Source organism: Pristiophorus japonicus, chromosome 8 (genome assembly GCF_044704955.1).
Source record: "Pristiophorus japonicus isolate sPriJap1 chromosome 8, sPriJap1.hap1, whole genome shotgun sequence".
Lineage (NCBI taxonomy): Eukaryota > Metazoa > Chordata > Chondrichthyes > Pristiophoridae > Pristiophorus > Pristiophorus japonicus.
This window is the reverse complement of record NC_091984.1, coordinates 26,763,057-26,779,313: the sequence shown is the minus strand read 5'-3', so window position 1 is coordinate 26,779,313 and position 16,257 is coordinate 26,763,057. Positions and strand designations below refer to the sequence as shown.

Here is a 16,257-nt window from a genome sequence, read left to right as displayed (position 1 = left end):
AGAAAGTGAAAGGATGCAGCTATGTTTAAAGGAAACTGCTTCATTTTTTTTAATGCATTTTAAATTGTGAATTTTGTTCATCCTCTTCCCTTTTTTCCCCAAACACCAGTCTTAAACAGTATCACCTCGTTCCACCCTGTCTCTGGGATTCATGGAGTGATGGTATAGTGAGGTTATGATGTCTGCCGATATATTGTGTGTTGCCTTGGAAAATGAGGTTGGACTCCATGGGGGTGGGAATGTGCAAGTACAATCTCCTAAATCTGCTCACCTGCAAAATGGCAGACCTGGTAGCTTGGCAAGGTAGCCAGAATGCCATTTCAAATGTTAAATTGATTTATTTTTAAACTTGTGGAACTTTTGTCAGCAATTGACCCACAAGCAATAATCTTCAACTTCTATAAATTTGGAAAGTGCAGCAGGAGCAGCACTTGGTATCTTTTTTGGATATATGCATTCAAGCTATAAGTTTGGTAGGCTGTTGCCATCTTGATTTCATCTGAACAGTTGAGAATCTAGCAGCAAGAGAACAGTATTGGACTGCCTGAATAAAATACACTTGGTGGTGGCCTTGTATATAGAAATGACCAGCAAGTAGGTTCATTTAGATACCTCCTCAATCATTTGTTCAGTCACTATTGTTGTGATTGCAGATTAAAAATGAAGTAGAGAGAAACAGAATATTCCACAGTTTCTGCACACATATTTGTAGTATGCAGTACAGCGGTTTTTCTGAACTGTTATTTTACAAAATGTATCAACATTAAGCTTTAAATATAATTTATTTCTGTTTGCAGGCCTATTCACTTGTAGATCGAGAAGTTGGTTATTGCCAAGGGAGTGCTTTTATAGTTGGACTTCTTCTTATGCAGGTATTTTACTTTTAAATTTAAAAAGTCACTCTTGTTGGAATTACTGTGCTTATTTGAGTATTCTTTCTGGCCTTGGTATGAGTGGCGATATGCAGCTGCTGTTTTACCTTGTCTTGGTTCAGTACACTTGGAGCACATACCAAACCTTTAAGAGTTCCCAAAAGGTTTCAGGAGTACCTAATCTAATCCTACGCGAGGGTTTAAGATTAGAAAGTGGTCACATGCCCGGATACCTGGAGTGTCTCAAACTCCTAACTGTGTAACCTGCAGCCCTCCATTCAAAACAATACCTCTGCAACTGCTGATTTGTCTAAACATGCCCTCACTTCCACCTTTGCTGTGGTCCCCAAAAGAACTTTCACTGTCTTCCACTACGCTAGGGTCATCTGGAGGGCAAAGATAGCTCCAGGCTCCCTTTTCCCACTATCAACTTGTTTCTAAAACACCTCTTCTCTGCTTCCTTTATGCTCAACTTCAACATGTGAGGAGCTCATGGATTTATTTGTCACAAAGTTAAAGATTAATGTATTTGCTTCATGGGTTCTTTGCTTAAGAATTCATAGCAACACATTGCTGTTAAGAACTAGTTGCTTTATTAGCAAAGGTTTAACAATCACACTACACATTGCCAGTTCATCCACTAGACTCACAACTGCATACCTCATCGTGGATGACCTAGACTCAACTGACTGGAGTTTTATTGAGCCTTGTGAACATCACTATGCAAACCACTCACTATGCAACAGCTCTACAACTCTTGTTGCAACAGCTCTACAAACCTGTGAGCATACTCTATTCAGTTGCTTCCCCCATTCCCCTTGCCCACCAATCACTTCCCTACCTTAGTTTTTCTCATTTTCCCCAACTCTTTTCTCTCAAAGCTCAACTTGTCCATGAAACCTACCTCCTGCTCCCTTGACCCTATTCACACAGAACTACTAACCATACAACTTTCCTTCCTGGCACACATGGTGACTGACATTGGAAATGTTTCCTGCATCTCAGTTACTGTTGCCCTCCCCTTCAAAAGTGCAGTCATTGCCTACCCCCCAAAAAAAATCCACCCAGCCCCTCTGTTGCTAATTACTACAACATCTCAGACCTCCCTTTTATTTCCAAAATCCTTCATAGTGACTTTTAGTATGCTATTATCACATTTTGCCACAACTGACTCCGATTGTGTCCCTCTCTGATGTTCAATCTGTATTTCCCACACGAATCACTGGTTAGATATCCAATATCTCCAGCTGGAAACCTGAACATTGGGCATTGAATCAGGACAGCATTGGCGGCAGCTCTAATGGCCCACATGGTAGAGTAGCCCTTCAAGACTTTGACAATGACCACTTGGGCAAGATACCTGAGGGTGACTAGTGCAAGTGGAACTTTACCACAAAGTGATGTCAGTGTCTTCAACAAAGGAAAGAGGGAATGAAGAAAATTGGTGAAAAATGAAAGAGAAGAAATATAGCACTTTACAGGTATGATTCTCAGGATAGCTGTTGGAATACATTTTTGTTGCGAGTTAATTGGATGAAATGCAGGAATTGTTAAGAATTGGCCTTCCACTATGAAGTTGGCGGCCTCTTGTCAGAGCTTTGAAACAATCCATTTTAAGGTTATCTTTAAAACATTGACTTGCAGCAATGTCCATATATTCACCAATCATTGCTGCTTTGATCCAACTTCTGGGTATCAAGTTTGGCAGAGCAGTCCTCTGCGAATTATACCAAATAAGGTTCTCAGTGTCTCACTTCCTTTCATTTCCCACTGAGTAGATACTGTGTAAAATATATTTTTTATAAACAGATGGTTATGAAAGCATTTACAACACCATTATACAAATGTTTTTGCACTGATGTGAAATATTTTCAGATGCTAGAGTGGCAGTCTGATTTCCAACTGCAGTCCCTCATGTCGAGGATGAACAGCTTCTGCCAAAAAAAGATGAGCTCACAGGTGTTTCAATGAGGGACCTGACATTCTCGGTCCCGAGCTACATCTTAAAGAATGGAAGATGCCTATGCGTGAATTCTTTTACTGAGGAGTGGCCATTGCACACCAGCTACCACACGGGCTTGACAGAGCAATGCCTTGGTCCAGTGGCAAGGGTTAACCAAGATGACTGGAGACCAAGCTCTGCTGCAGCATCCTTGGGCCCCGACCCTGCTGCTGTTATATGCCGCGCCACTCCTGGGCCATGACCCCACCATGTAGAAGCTAGTAGGTGTGGGATCACATCTAGTTGATCATCTCACACCACTTGGGCATTACACTGGATGGGGTATAACTCCAGCCTGAAATTTAAGTGCCAAGCTTTTATAAAATTCCGTCCCAGTGTTTTTAAAGTAACTAATTTGTATGGCCATCAACAACGAAGTATGATCATATCAAGCCAACACTGAGCTACTTTGAGTTGAATCCAATAATAATTGAACAAGAATGTGTACGTCGTCTCTTAAGTGTTAGTTTGATTAATTTTGCGGAGGCTTAATTTATGAATGTTATTATTTCCAGTATGTTTATTGCAGAAATGAAAATACATAAAGGACTAACCAAAATAAAATTAAAAGCTGTGTCAAGAAATTGATATTGAGAGTTATTCTCTATTCTGTGATACTTGAATTTTAAGTGTGTGAAAGTAGTCCATATGATTCCTTTGGATCCTCTCAGTGTGTGTCTATTTTCTTCTGTGAAGATGCCAGAGGAGGAAGCATTTTGTGTTTTTGTGAAGCTAATGCAAGATTACCGACTCCGAGAACTTTTCAAACCCAGTATGGCTGAGCTAGGCCTTTGTATGTACCAATTTGAGTGGATGATACAGGTAAGAGGAAGATAAAACTAAGTATATTCAGAAACTGTTAAAAGCTAGCATGTTTTAAAAAATCTTAACCATAAACTAATCAGCTGGGTCTGATTAGTAATGTTAGGTCATGTGAATTACTAATGTGCTTGGCTATTAATTTACTTGTTTGAATGCAATTGAAAAGTTCACAAACTAATTTTCTATCCTTACATCATTACCTGTTTATCTCCTATTTGCCATGCCCTGTATAATAGATGATTTGTAATATTTGTGTCAGTTAATATTGGCTATCATTACATGGCATCCCTTAAAAAGGCAGTGTTTGAAAAGAAAGGAATATTCCTTCCAATTGGGAAAATCTTCACGAATGATCAGAGAACTTAATTATTAGGAACAGCAAACTTGTACTTAAAGGTCAGTAGCTTGGCTCAAGATTTAGTGATTCCTGGTTCTTCTGCAGAATTATATTTACTTAATACTTCACAAAATGTGGTCTCATTAACATCAGTCTACGAGTCACCTAGTGACCATAAAGCCACCACAAAAAGGTCAAAATATGGTCCTTGCGCTATTCGATAGTTTGTGTGTGTGGTTCAAATTATACAATGCAGCTATGCCACTTCTGGTTATGTTGATTAATTTGTTTTATGTACACAGGAACAGCTACCAGAAATTTATGTGCACTTTCAATCCCAGAGTTTCCACACTTCCATGTACTCTTCCTCCTGGTTCCTGACTATCTTTCTGACTACATTTCCGCTACCAGTTGCTACACGATTATTTGACATATTCATGTCAGAGGTAAGTAATTGTGTAATTAATAAGATCTAGTTCACGAGCAGTAAATTATATCTGCTTCAGTTTGTTACAGTGAAACAGTAAAACCATACTCTTACAAAAGCAAAATACTGCAGTTGCTGGAATCTGAAATAAAAACAGAAAATTCTGGAAACCTCAGCGAGTCGGGTAGCATCTGTGGAGAGAGAAACAGTTAATGTTTCGGGTCAATGATGCCTGACCCACTGAGATGTCCAGCATTTTCTGTGTTTATTTAAAACCATACTCTTGTTCACTACCAGTTGCTACAGAAATGTGCCAAGAGATTTTTTTTTGTTAGGACTGGAATAGGAGAAGGAAAATATTTTAGTAATCCTCCTTGTTCCAATTTCACTCAGTGTTTTTGTATTTTACTAGGGTTTAGAGCTTGTTTTTCGTGTTGGGATAGCTATATTACAGGCCAATCAGGCAGAATTGATGCAGCTTGATATGGAGGGAATGTTACAGGTAAGAAGTAAATTAACTTACTGTTTCCGCTTTTTAAAAAAAAAGTGACTTTGATCATTTTTGTAGTTTGTATTGTTAAAAAAAAATATATTCCACAGCATTAACTAGATCTGTGTAACTTTTCCACCAGCATTTTCAAAAGGTCATTCCACATCAGTTTGACAGTGGTCCTGACAAGTTGATCCAAGCGGCTTATCAAATTAAATACAACGCAAAGAAGATGAAAAAGTAGGTATAGGATACAGCTCCATTTTGCTTAAATATACGGAATATTGAAGCTGACTTCCTCGAATAATCCTGTCATTACAACTTTGACAGTCATTCAAAACTATCATTGTGCATGCATATTCTGACTTTCCTTTAAGTGGATAAAGAGAACAGAAGTACAAAACCAGATAATTAGTCAGGCTTGAGCATTGGAAAATCTGTAGTTATGTGAACTACCATTGAATTGGCCATCTGTCTTTTATTGGCTTTGGAATACTGCAATATTTGTGGAATTTCAATATTATCAGAATAGTGTGGTTTTTGTCTTGATGTCTTGTATGGTGTACATTATAGCACATACGAATATGAATATACTTATTGTCAGGTTGGAAAAAGAATACACTACAATCAAAAATAAAGAGATGGAAGAACAAGTAGAAATTAAGGTAAGTGATGAATTACTTTCATTCAGTGGTTATAATGCCGGTAAAATTTGCATGCAAGAGCAACAAATTATGCTTTATATATCATAGGCAGTCCCTCGGAATCGAGGAAGACTTGCTTCCACTCCCAAAGTGAGTTCTTTGATGGCTGAACAGTCCGATACGAGAGCCACAGGTGGGACAGACATTCGTCGAGGGAAGGGGTGGATGGGACTGGTTTGCCGTGCGCTCCTTCCGCTGCCTGCACTTGGCCTCTTCATGCTCTTTGCGTTGGGACTCGAAGAGCTCAACGCCCTCCCGGATGTACTTTCTCCACCTCGGGCGGTCTTCGACCAGGGTCTCGCAGGTGCCAGTGGTGATGTTGCACTTTACTAGGGAGGCTTTGAGGGTGTCCTTTATAATGTTTCCGCTGTCCTCCTTTGGCTCGTTTACCATGAAGGAGCTCCGCATAAAGCATTTGCTTAGGGATCTCGTATCTGGCCTGCGAACTATGGCCTGCCCAGTGAAGCTGATCAAGTGTGATCAGTGCTTCAATACTGGGGCTGTTAGCCTGGACGAGGACACTGATGTTAGTGCACCTGTCCTCCCAGGGGATTTGCAGGATCTTGCGGAGACATCGTTGGTGATATATGTACAGCGACTTGAGGTGCCTTCTGTATACCGTCCATGCCTCAGATCCATACAGGAGGGTGGGTATGTAGACCATGAGCTTGGTGGTAGATTTGAGGGCCTGGTCTTCAAACACACTTTTCCTCAGACGGCCGAAGGCTGCACTGGCGCACTGGAGGCGATGTTGAATCTCCGCATCAATGTCTGCCTTTGTTGATAAGAGGCTCCCGGGATATGGGAAATGGTCCATGTTGTCCAGGGCCATGCCGTGGATCTAAATGATTGGAGGGCAGTTCTGAGCAGCAATGACAAAGGAGGACCTTTGTCTTACGGATGTTAAGGGTAAGGCCCATGCTTTCATATGCCTCAGTGAATACATTGACTATATCCTGGAGTTCAACCTCTGAATGTGCGCAGATGCAGGCGTCGTCCGCATACTGCAGCTCAACGACAGAGGTTGGGGTGATCTTGGACCTGGCCTGGAGGTGGCGTAGGTTAAACAGCATCCCACTGGTTCTGTAGTTCAGTTCCACTCCAGCGGGGAGCTTATTGATTGTGAGGTGGAGCATGACGGTGAGGAAGATTGAGAAGAGGGTTGGAGCGATGACGTAGCCCTGTTTGACCCCGGTCCGGATGTGGATTGGGTCTGTAATGGATCCGTTGGTAAGGATCACGGCCTGCATGTCATCGTGAAGCAGGCAAAGGATGTTGACAAACTTTTGGGGGCATCCGAAACGGAGGAGGCCCTCCATCGACCCTCACGGTTGACAGTGTCAAAGGCCTTTGTAAGATCGAAAAAGGCCATTTTTCCTGCAACTGACGCGCTGTAAAGATCATGTCTGTTGTGCCCCGTCGGGGATGAAATCCGCAATGTGATTCCGGGAAGAGCTCCTCGGCCACAGGGAGAAGACGATTGGGGAGAACGCTAGTGACAACCTTCCCAGTGGCTGATGGCAGGGAGATTCCCCTGTAGTTGCCGCTGTCGGACTTGTCCCCTTTTTAAAAAAAATGGTCACAATCACTGCGTCTCTGAGATCTCCCAGCATGTTCTCCTCCCTCCAGATGAGAGAGATGAGGTCATGTATCCACGCCAACAGCGCCTCTCCGCCATACTTTAGCGCCTCAGCAGGGATTCCATCCGCACTCGTAGCCTTGTTATTCTTGAGCTGTTTTATGGCTTTGCCTACCTCGTGCAACTTGGGAGTTTCACTGAGGTGGTGGCGGGTCGCATGCTGCAGGATGGAGTTGAGAACACTTGAGTCAAAGGCAAAGTCTCGATTGAAGAGATCTTCAAAGTGCTCCCTCCATCGGGCCCTGACAGCCTCAGTGACCTTGATGATTGTTTCCCTGTTTTTGGCCAGGAGTGGGGTGGGGCCTTGGGAGTTTGGACCTTGACTGCAGCGAAGAATCCTTGCATGTCGTGGCTGTCGGCCAGTTGTTGTATCTCCTGTGCTTTTTCCATCCACCACCTGTTCTTTAGCTCCCAGGTTTTTTGTTGGACCTGAGCCTTGAGCCATCTATAATGTTGTTTTGCAGCTCCCGAGTTGGGTTGTTGCTTGAGGCTCAGAAATGCTTTGCGCTTGCGATCTATTAGTTCTTCGATCTCCTGGTCATTTTCATCAAACCAGTCCTGATGTTTCCTGGTTGAGTGACCAAGTGTCTCTTCACAGGCACTGGTTATAGAGGCCTGGCGGGCAGACCAAGCGCTATGGGCATTCAGCATCTCCGGGTCATTAAAGCACGCCAGATTGGCTGTGAGGCGCTAGCTGTGTAGGGCTCTCTTAGCTGGGTCTCTCAGTGCCCCGGCATTAACTTTTTTTTGCAGAACTTCTTCTGCTGTCCCCTCTGCTTTGGGGCAGTGTTAATGTCGATGATGGATCGGATTAGGTGGTGGTCCGTCCAGCAGTCGTCCGCTCCTGTCATGGCACGGGTGATGCGCACATCCTTGTGCGATCCCTGGCTCGGACGATGACATAGTCAAGCAGGTGCCAGTGTTTGGAGCGAGGGTGTTGCCACGATGCCTTGTATTTGTCCTTCTGGCGGAACAGAGTGTTTGTGATGAGTTCATGTTCTAGATAGTCATCAGTGCGTACGCCCCTACACTCGATGCAACGGATGAGGCGAAAGACGGGCATCCTTGTCCCGCATCCCCACGGGCGACAAATTGATCCTCCTGGATGATTTTAATGCCAGGGTTGGCAAAGACACAGCCCTCTGGGGCGGCGTGATTGGCAGAGAGTGAGTAGGGAAAGCCAACTCCAGCAGTACCCTACTCCTGACAAAATGTCTAGAACATGAACTCCTCATCACGAACACACTTTATGTCGTACCTTTAACGTCGAGAAACATCCCAAGGCATGCACGGTAGAATTCTGTCTCTGCAACTTTTCTATCCATCCAGACATATGTTGCGCATTGAGGAAATATTTCACTATTGTGTGATTGTGCAGTACTAACTACATTATTAACACTGTTCATACATTGACTGCTGCTCCCACAATCTAGTATTTCTTCAGTCTGAATTTTTAGTCCTTTTTCCATTCATTGTTTCTTTCCGCCTCTGTTTTATTATCTTCAGTAATTTTTTTTTAGCTCTCTACTTCTCTTGAAGTCATTGATTCTCTGATGTGGCACAGTAACATGGATGCTGATTTCACTCTGAAACATTGGCCAAGTGGCAATAATTCATGTGTTAACCCAGACACCGAGGCCTCGGCTTTGTGTCCTGATCCCTCCCCTCCACCTTGATTGGTTTCGCGTACCGAGAGTGAAAGTGGCAGGAAACATGGCAGAGGCCATGTTTCTTTCATTTGAATATATTTACTTTATGCATGCCTATATGTGGATGATGCCCTGACAGGATGGGCCAGCATAAAATCAAGGGACGGTGAAATTGCAGCAAACTTTGTCCCCAAGTTACTTTCCACCTCCTCCTGTCCCAGATCCACTGAAAGGTTGGTGGGGGCAAAATGTGAAAGTCGGAGAGCAGGCTATTTGACTGTTGCGGGTGGGGAATATTGCGGAGAAGCAGGAAGTTCAGCTAATTTTCTCTTCCTTTGCGCAAGATATTGATGCTGCTGAAATTCCAACTGCACTACCTTTGTTTTTTCTGTAAGCCTTGTTTACAGAATGCAATAGCTGCGGCAGTTTGTTTAAACAAAAAATAAAGAACCCTGCAAGCAAAATCTAGATTTGTGCTGTCTGGAGTGTAGCATTATTTAGAGCTTTTCAATTCAACAGTATTTATAAAAAAAAAATGTGATGTATTTCTTCCCGTTTTTAGAGGTTACGCACAGAAAATAGATTGCTGAAACAGCGCATTGAAACATTGGAAAAGGTGAGTGCTATTAAATTGATTTATAAAGGATCCAAAGTAAGATTTCAATTTAAAAACTAAATTATTTGTTCATGTATTAAAAATTCTAAGGTGTTTCAGCTGCTTATCTGATCAAAAATGGTTTGAAGCAAACAAAATAGCCTGGCTTATTTACTAACTGTGCTTGGCTCAACTACTCATTAATACTTGGCAAAAAGGAATGCGTCACATAATGGATTTAATAAATGCATGATGGGTACAATCTGGGTACTCTTTTGAAATAAGTAGTTGGGGTGGGGTTTTTCAGGACTTGGGTGTCATGCCAATAGTGCATTTTCATTCTGAGAAGCAAAAAGGATGATTTTTCTGGCCATTTCAGTATGCTGGCCTGTTTGTCATTGCAGATTCCAGGTTTGAGAATTGAGGTTTAAGTCTGAAGATTTTTCTGAGGCTGATAGGAGACTCCACTTCTTGCTGCTTGCCTGTTTGAAGAAAAAAAGAAGCCAAGGACCGCAGCATAGTACTAGAAAAATGAGTGGTCGGGTTGAAGGTTTTCCCCTGCTATCCATTTTTCCCTCCTTCATCTGAGTTAATTGCCAGATGACTTGCTTGATGCTGCTGTGTAATAGGCTGTTTAAAAGATGCATTAGAGAAGCTGGGGTGACATGCAACTTTTCTGCAAACCGTTGCTACCCCCCAACAATCCTCCCGAACCCTCAACAGTAAATTGTGGGCGCAGACTCACCTCCTGACACTGTGTATTCTGACTTGCAGCGTTCCAGAACTACCATTCCAATGCCATCTTTTAAGGCATTTTTGAATCCTCCCATGCTATTTGCAATTCCATAAATGAGAGGGCAGGTGGGCAACATTTCCCAGGACTTTGCCATGCCCTGACTGTTTCTACCCTCTTTCCCCTTGTATGTGGCCTGCCAATATTGTAATCTCACTCAGTTCATGTTAAAATTGCACGTGGGAGCACTCTGCTATAGTCTGCAGTCTTTACACTGATCAGTGTTTTTTGACTTGTATCAGTTATTGATATTAGATTGGATTAGAGTCTCCTGGTCATTCAAGGTCATATTTTGCTAAAAAGAAAAATAGAATTATTCATTAATTTGTGTGAAGCCGTTTTAGTAAAACAGCATGGAAAACATTTTTTGCTCAATTTTAAATCGAATTAACAGATAATTCGAATTAAGGAACTTCAAATTTAGAGTAGATTAAACATGAGAGACATTTGCCTAATTTCCTGCATGGTGTATATATGGTTAAATATTGTCTTAACTCAGCTTTCAGTACTAATCAAATGTGTTAATACTGTGCATTTAATAGCTAAACTTGTTAACTATTTATTTCTTTAACAAGGGTTCATTTATTTGATCTTTAGCTAAGGTTATTTAATGAGTTTGTACAACGTACACATTTGCTTAATCTCGTGATTTGCTGAGCTGTTCTGTCAGCATTGGATATTGAAAATAGAGACTTTGACTTACAAATATATTTTCAGTCATTTGGTGCATTCGCTTATACCTGTACACTGATTTGTACGTGCCTCAATTTTGTACGTTTTAGTGCGTGCCAACTAACTCAAATAGTAAATGAATAAAAACGTTGCTTTTTGTAATTCTGCAGAGCATTATCCTAAAATACAATGCTGCTCAAGTAAATGAGAACTTTTATTTTTTTTAATTAACTTCCGTCTCAGCTCACCTGTATTAGGTAACCGAGTGTACTTTTGTTATTTACCAGTAACATTTGTTTTATTTCAACTGATGAGCTATTTAAAGTATGGCTTGTTAATCATTCTTTATGGCTGAAATGTTAGCACTTCTAATTGACTTATGATTGCCTTTCACTATTGTTTGCTTCTCTTAGTTGTTGGTAAAACATGATTATGCATGTAAAACTAAGTTCCATCAAAGTAGATGCAAGTCATATTCTGCACAGCAAATTTTGCCCAGTTTTGCAGACTAACCCATCTTTCAATTTTCTGTTTAATTTTCTCTAACTTTGTGCAATTATCCAAAATATTACACTGTGTTCATGTGTACCTTGCTTTAGTGATCTATTCTGTGAGCCATGCTGTTAAACTATGGTAGCTGATTTGTAATGAGATGATTTGCGTAATGTAGTGGGTTATAAATGAGCAGTCTATAGCCCAGGAGATAAATGCATTGAAATACAGTATTGTAGAAATTCTGATTAGTTTGTATCTTACGGTAGAATTTAAGTGGTGGTTATTTATAACTCAAGTGAAAATATACATTTCTCTAAGTAGCGGCATGATGGGTATGACCTGCTGAATGCTTCTTTGCTTTGGTTAGTTTTATAAGCTGCATTGGAAAATGGAGCACTAAAATTGTGAGTACTAATGTGCAGTAGTTTCAAAGTTAATTGGAACAATGTAAGCTCTATGTAGAAGATAGTAAAAATAGTTGTTATGGCAAACTTTGGTTGATCAAAAGTTTCATAGCACCTGTTCTATGTTTTTCTGAAGTATAAAGTTGAAATAATAGCTTATAACAATAGCATGGCTTCTCATTAATTATGAATCTAGTGGTACAAAGTACAACTCGCCCCTGTGCATAACATGTTAACGACAATAACTAGCATTTTGCTTTGCAAATTTCAGTTCTTTAATGCTGGTCAAACATCTGTGCTTTGCTAAATCTTGCTGTAGAACATGTCATGCAAGCTTTTGTTCACTCCACCTCCTTTCAGCACGTGTAATATTTAAATACAAAAAGGAAATAATTTGAACTATTGTCGTGTCAAAAAGGAAATGATTTGGACTATTTAAAGGAGGAGTGATTTGAACAGGGCCCGACACCTTCCAGAATTTTCATACAACTTCTCTTTTATCAGGTTTTACAGCTTATTTTATCACTACTTCTTTTATGTTCATTGTTTTCTTAGTCTTTCTCTTATATCTGTCTGGATTTTTCCTTTGTAGGAAAGTGCTTCTTTGGCAGATAGATTGATCCAGGTACAGTTCCTCATCCTATCCATGTCTTGTAAAATGGATAAATACTGCATCCCTTGAGAGAGACGGTTGTCTTATACTTCTGTTTACAGTTTCTTCCTATTTGGCACAAAATTTGAAGTGATGACTTGTGTGTTTCTGGAAAATGGTTACTTTTAAAAAAGTAGTCGTAATTGAATTACACAATTTCTTTGCATTTCAGTAATGCTTGAGGTCATTAATAATTAAGGGAAAGAAGTGTAAATTTAATGGAATAAATGCCCAGTTGAAATTAAGACCATTTTACATATAAACAATAAGATATATTTTTAGTAATCCTATTCAGTAAGTCAGTTTTTTTACAGATGACCATTCCAGATGCACATTCATAAATGTTAAAAATTATATATATAAAAAAAAATGAAGGAGTGTTTGTAATTTTAATGCATGTACAACTCCTCACTAACTCTAAGTTTTCTAATTCAATCAAGGCCATTAATTCTTACTACATGTGTATTTAGCAGAATTGCATGTAGAAAATTTGGTAAGTGCTTTACATTGCTAAATAGTATCATTGGGTAAATATCTTCAAATAAAATCTAATGTTTGTCCTTTGGGATGCATTACTAATCTACCAATGTAAATTAGAATATTTTTCACTACTCCCCTACACCAAACCTTATTCCCTGCACAATTGTGTCCGAAGGGACAAGTGACAAGGGCACAAGAGGCAGAGGAAAACTACCTCATTAAACGGGAGCTGGCCACCATTAAACAGCAGAGTGATGAGGCTAGTGCTAAGCTGGAGAAAGCTCAGAATGTCACCAGGGAGCTCCAAGAGCAACGGGTAAGGAGGTTGGCAGCATCATCTATTTCCTGTACTTCATTTGCTTAGTTTGCACCTTATTGTTCATGCCATTTTGTCTCATTTTCAACTCTGAAGTTATTTTTATGTTTATTTCGTAATGGAACATAATGCTTTACTTTACGCTTTACTTTATGCTTTTCTTCCTCAGGTATTTGTTGCCAATTCTGTACTGTGTTCTTCCAGGTTTTCTCACTTTTTGTAGCTTAGCACAAAACCCATAATTTATATACCAGTTGTCTATATTAGACCTGGATCATTATGACATAAACAGATGCAAGTTATAATTAGAAATTACTGAGTTCTCACATTTTTTGCCAGCTATTAAACATTGTCGGTAAGCTCCTAAGTAGGTAGCCAAAGGCTATAGGGACATTATTAAACGTTCAGCCTTGAATAACTGAATAAGTTATTTGAATGTGGGATTGAATTGCTGACTGACACTTCTTGTAATGTATATTTCTCATAATCTTAAATGTGTCTAATTGTAATTCAATACAAGAACATATGTTAATGTATTTAAAGGCAGGAGTTTTACTAATGGAACAAAATAAAAAATGCAAAAGTTAAAATGATGTAACAGTCGAGTGAACTTGAGTAAAGGAGCATCATTTTGCAAAAGAATTACAGTGCATTACAACTGTTGCTACCTGGGTGAGAGTACATGCTGATAATTTACTGCACTCAACTCCTGCACATGAAATAACAGTTGATGAGTTATAGTATAGGCGGTCCCTCGTGATGATAACGCTCTTCACACCAAAAAAAGCTGGGCTCTCAGGTGTTACAATGAATTACATCTTAAAGGGTGGAAGATACCTTTGCGTGGATCTTTTTAATGAGTGGTGACCGTTGTACACCAGCCACCACACGGGCTTGACAGAGCTAGGTATTGGTCCAGTGTTGTAAATGGTCAGTCTACGGTGATTTTCCAAAGTTCCCAAAGGCCTCGCCTTAGGGTCCAAATACGTAAGGGCTTTACTTGGCAGTGACCGGTGCCAAATGGGCCCTGCCTTGCTTGCTGTTCTATGGGTTGGTTTTTCACAGAGACCAGTGACAATAGGTCTCTCACAGTTATCCAATCTGCTGTTTATGATTTAACACCCGCTTATAGCAAGTACACTAACCCTGTCCTTGTGTTTGGGCGAAAAGAATTAAACGGATTGTCTTATAGTGAGACACGGACCAACGTTTTAAGTTCAAAATCACACAATGTTTATTACAACAGATCAACACCTTCGCTCCACTCACCAGATGCTTTTGAAGTGGAACCACACAGTGCAGTAATACCCAGTAAAACAGTGCACTTCCCTTGTTAGCCTTACAAGAGACCAACCCTTCCCATGGGCTAAACCCTCCCAGGACCCACCTAACTCTAGACCCCCCCCCCCTGCTCTGGTTTGGTTAGGGCACACTGACACCCCCTCATGCACTTTCGTGGATCGGTTGGTGAGCGTGCAACTATTGAGTTCTCACTCAATCCACCCTTCCTTGCTTGCTGGTCCTTCCTCAGCAGTTCGACCTCACAGCCCCGTGCTTGGCTGAAGCATGCGAGATCCAGGTTGAAGTCTGTTGGGTTGGAGACCTTGTCCTCGAGGGGTGGGCAAACGTGCCTGCATGTAGGATGCGAGAGAACTAAGATCGAGCTTCCAAAACGCCCAACATTTATACTCCTGTAACGCACAATTCTGGCTGGGTTTGGATGGTTCTATTGCCTTGGGGAACCTTTCTGGCTTCTTCAGGTCCTTTTTCGCGCTATCTGAGATGTGCTGGGGTCTGAACAAAACCAGCCGATCGATGTCTGAAGGCTTCCCGAGTGAGCGTTAAATGGCCGATCAGTCCTGTTGCTGGACCCTTGTGGAGACAATGCAGGTGTCGGTCTTGTCCTAGCACCTTGCTCTTTTCCCGAGATATCCTGGCTACACACACAATGAGCCCCTTGGTCTTCCTAAGAGCACCCAGCTCAGACGTCACTGGCTACTGGCAGGCAAGTGTTCAAACATTTGAACAGACCCAGCTTCTCTCACCAGTGTCTGTGGGAGAGATCCGTCCCCACATGTTTCTCCCAGCAACATGTTTCTTCCTAATCCAGACCAGCCATCTTGGGTCACAGTATTTCAAAAGTCCTTTTCAGGGTGTACAGCCAACAGGGATATAAAAACAATCCAGTGTTGACTTTGTCGACTTACACCCCCCCCTTTGCTATTAACACCATCCTCCTCTGAAAATATAATCCATATATTTTTCCTTATCCTTCCGAGGAGAATGCCTCGTGATACCCCTACCAAACCGAAGTTACCTAGTCCCCACTGCGGTTACAGCACATAACATTTACAACACACTTTACAAAGAGTATTACGAACGTTCCTTTAAAACCAGGCCACTTGCCACCATGGCCGAAATTTTAATCAACTGTCAGCAGCCAGGTTTTCAGTGCCCTTATAAACAGAAAATACGTATGTACATTCTCCCGACGAAATACCTATAGTTATTTACACATATCCCGCGGAAACAGGCACGAGACGCTTCAAACTCTGGGTTGGTTGTCGATCAAGAACAGGACCACAGCGAACGTTCCTGGCATTCTCTTGGTGATTTTGGACTTCCTTACTTTTCTATAATATAAAACACAATCAAAAATCTGTTCTGTGAGAGGGTTTTCTCCTCCACAATGCCATCAAGTTATACACAAGTAGCAGGGCAGACACAGATCGACAATGAAACGAAAGGTAAAACAAACTATATACACCGTGGGCCCGGTGGCTGCAGGACTCGAGAGCCCCATGACTCTACACCCGGGGCCTCTTGCGGCTCGCGGTGGGCGAGTAGGGAGGCGACCATGGCACCCTCGGCCGTGGGATCCAACTGCTCCTCCTTACCGCCCCGTCTC

General features: G+C 41.4%; 1 protein-coding gene across 3 annotated transcripts in view; it reads left to right on the top strand.

The window, feature by feature from the left end:
- evi5b (ecotropic viral integration site 5b) overlaps positions 1–16,257 on the top strand; it is a 208,930-nt gene that overhangs the window by 103,917 nt on the left and 88,756 nt on the right. For all 3 annotated transcript variants that reach the window (XM_070886010.1, XM_070886011.1, XM_070886012.1), the window contains exons 5-13: positions 798–872; positions 3,571–3,696; positions 4,336–4,479; positions 4,873–4,962; positions 5,093–5,190; positions 5,555–5,615; positions 9,505–9,558; positions 12,494–12,526; positions 13,209–13,349. In XM_070886010.1, the coding sequence (XP_070742111.1) occupies positions 798–872; positions 3,571–3,696; positions 4,336–4,479; positions 4,873–4,962; positions 5,093–5,190; positions 5,555–5,615; positions 9,505–9,558; positions 12,494–12,526; positions 13,209–13,349 (822 nt within the window). The remainder of the gene's footprint in view (positions 1–797; positions 873–3,570; positions 3,697–4,335; positions 4,480–4,872; positions 4,963–5,092; positions 5,191–5,554; positions 5,616–9,504; positions 9,559–12,493; positions 12,527–13,208; positions 13,350–16,257) is intronic.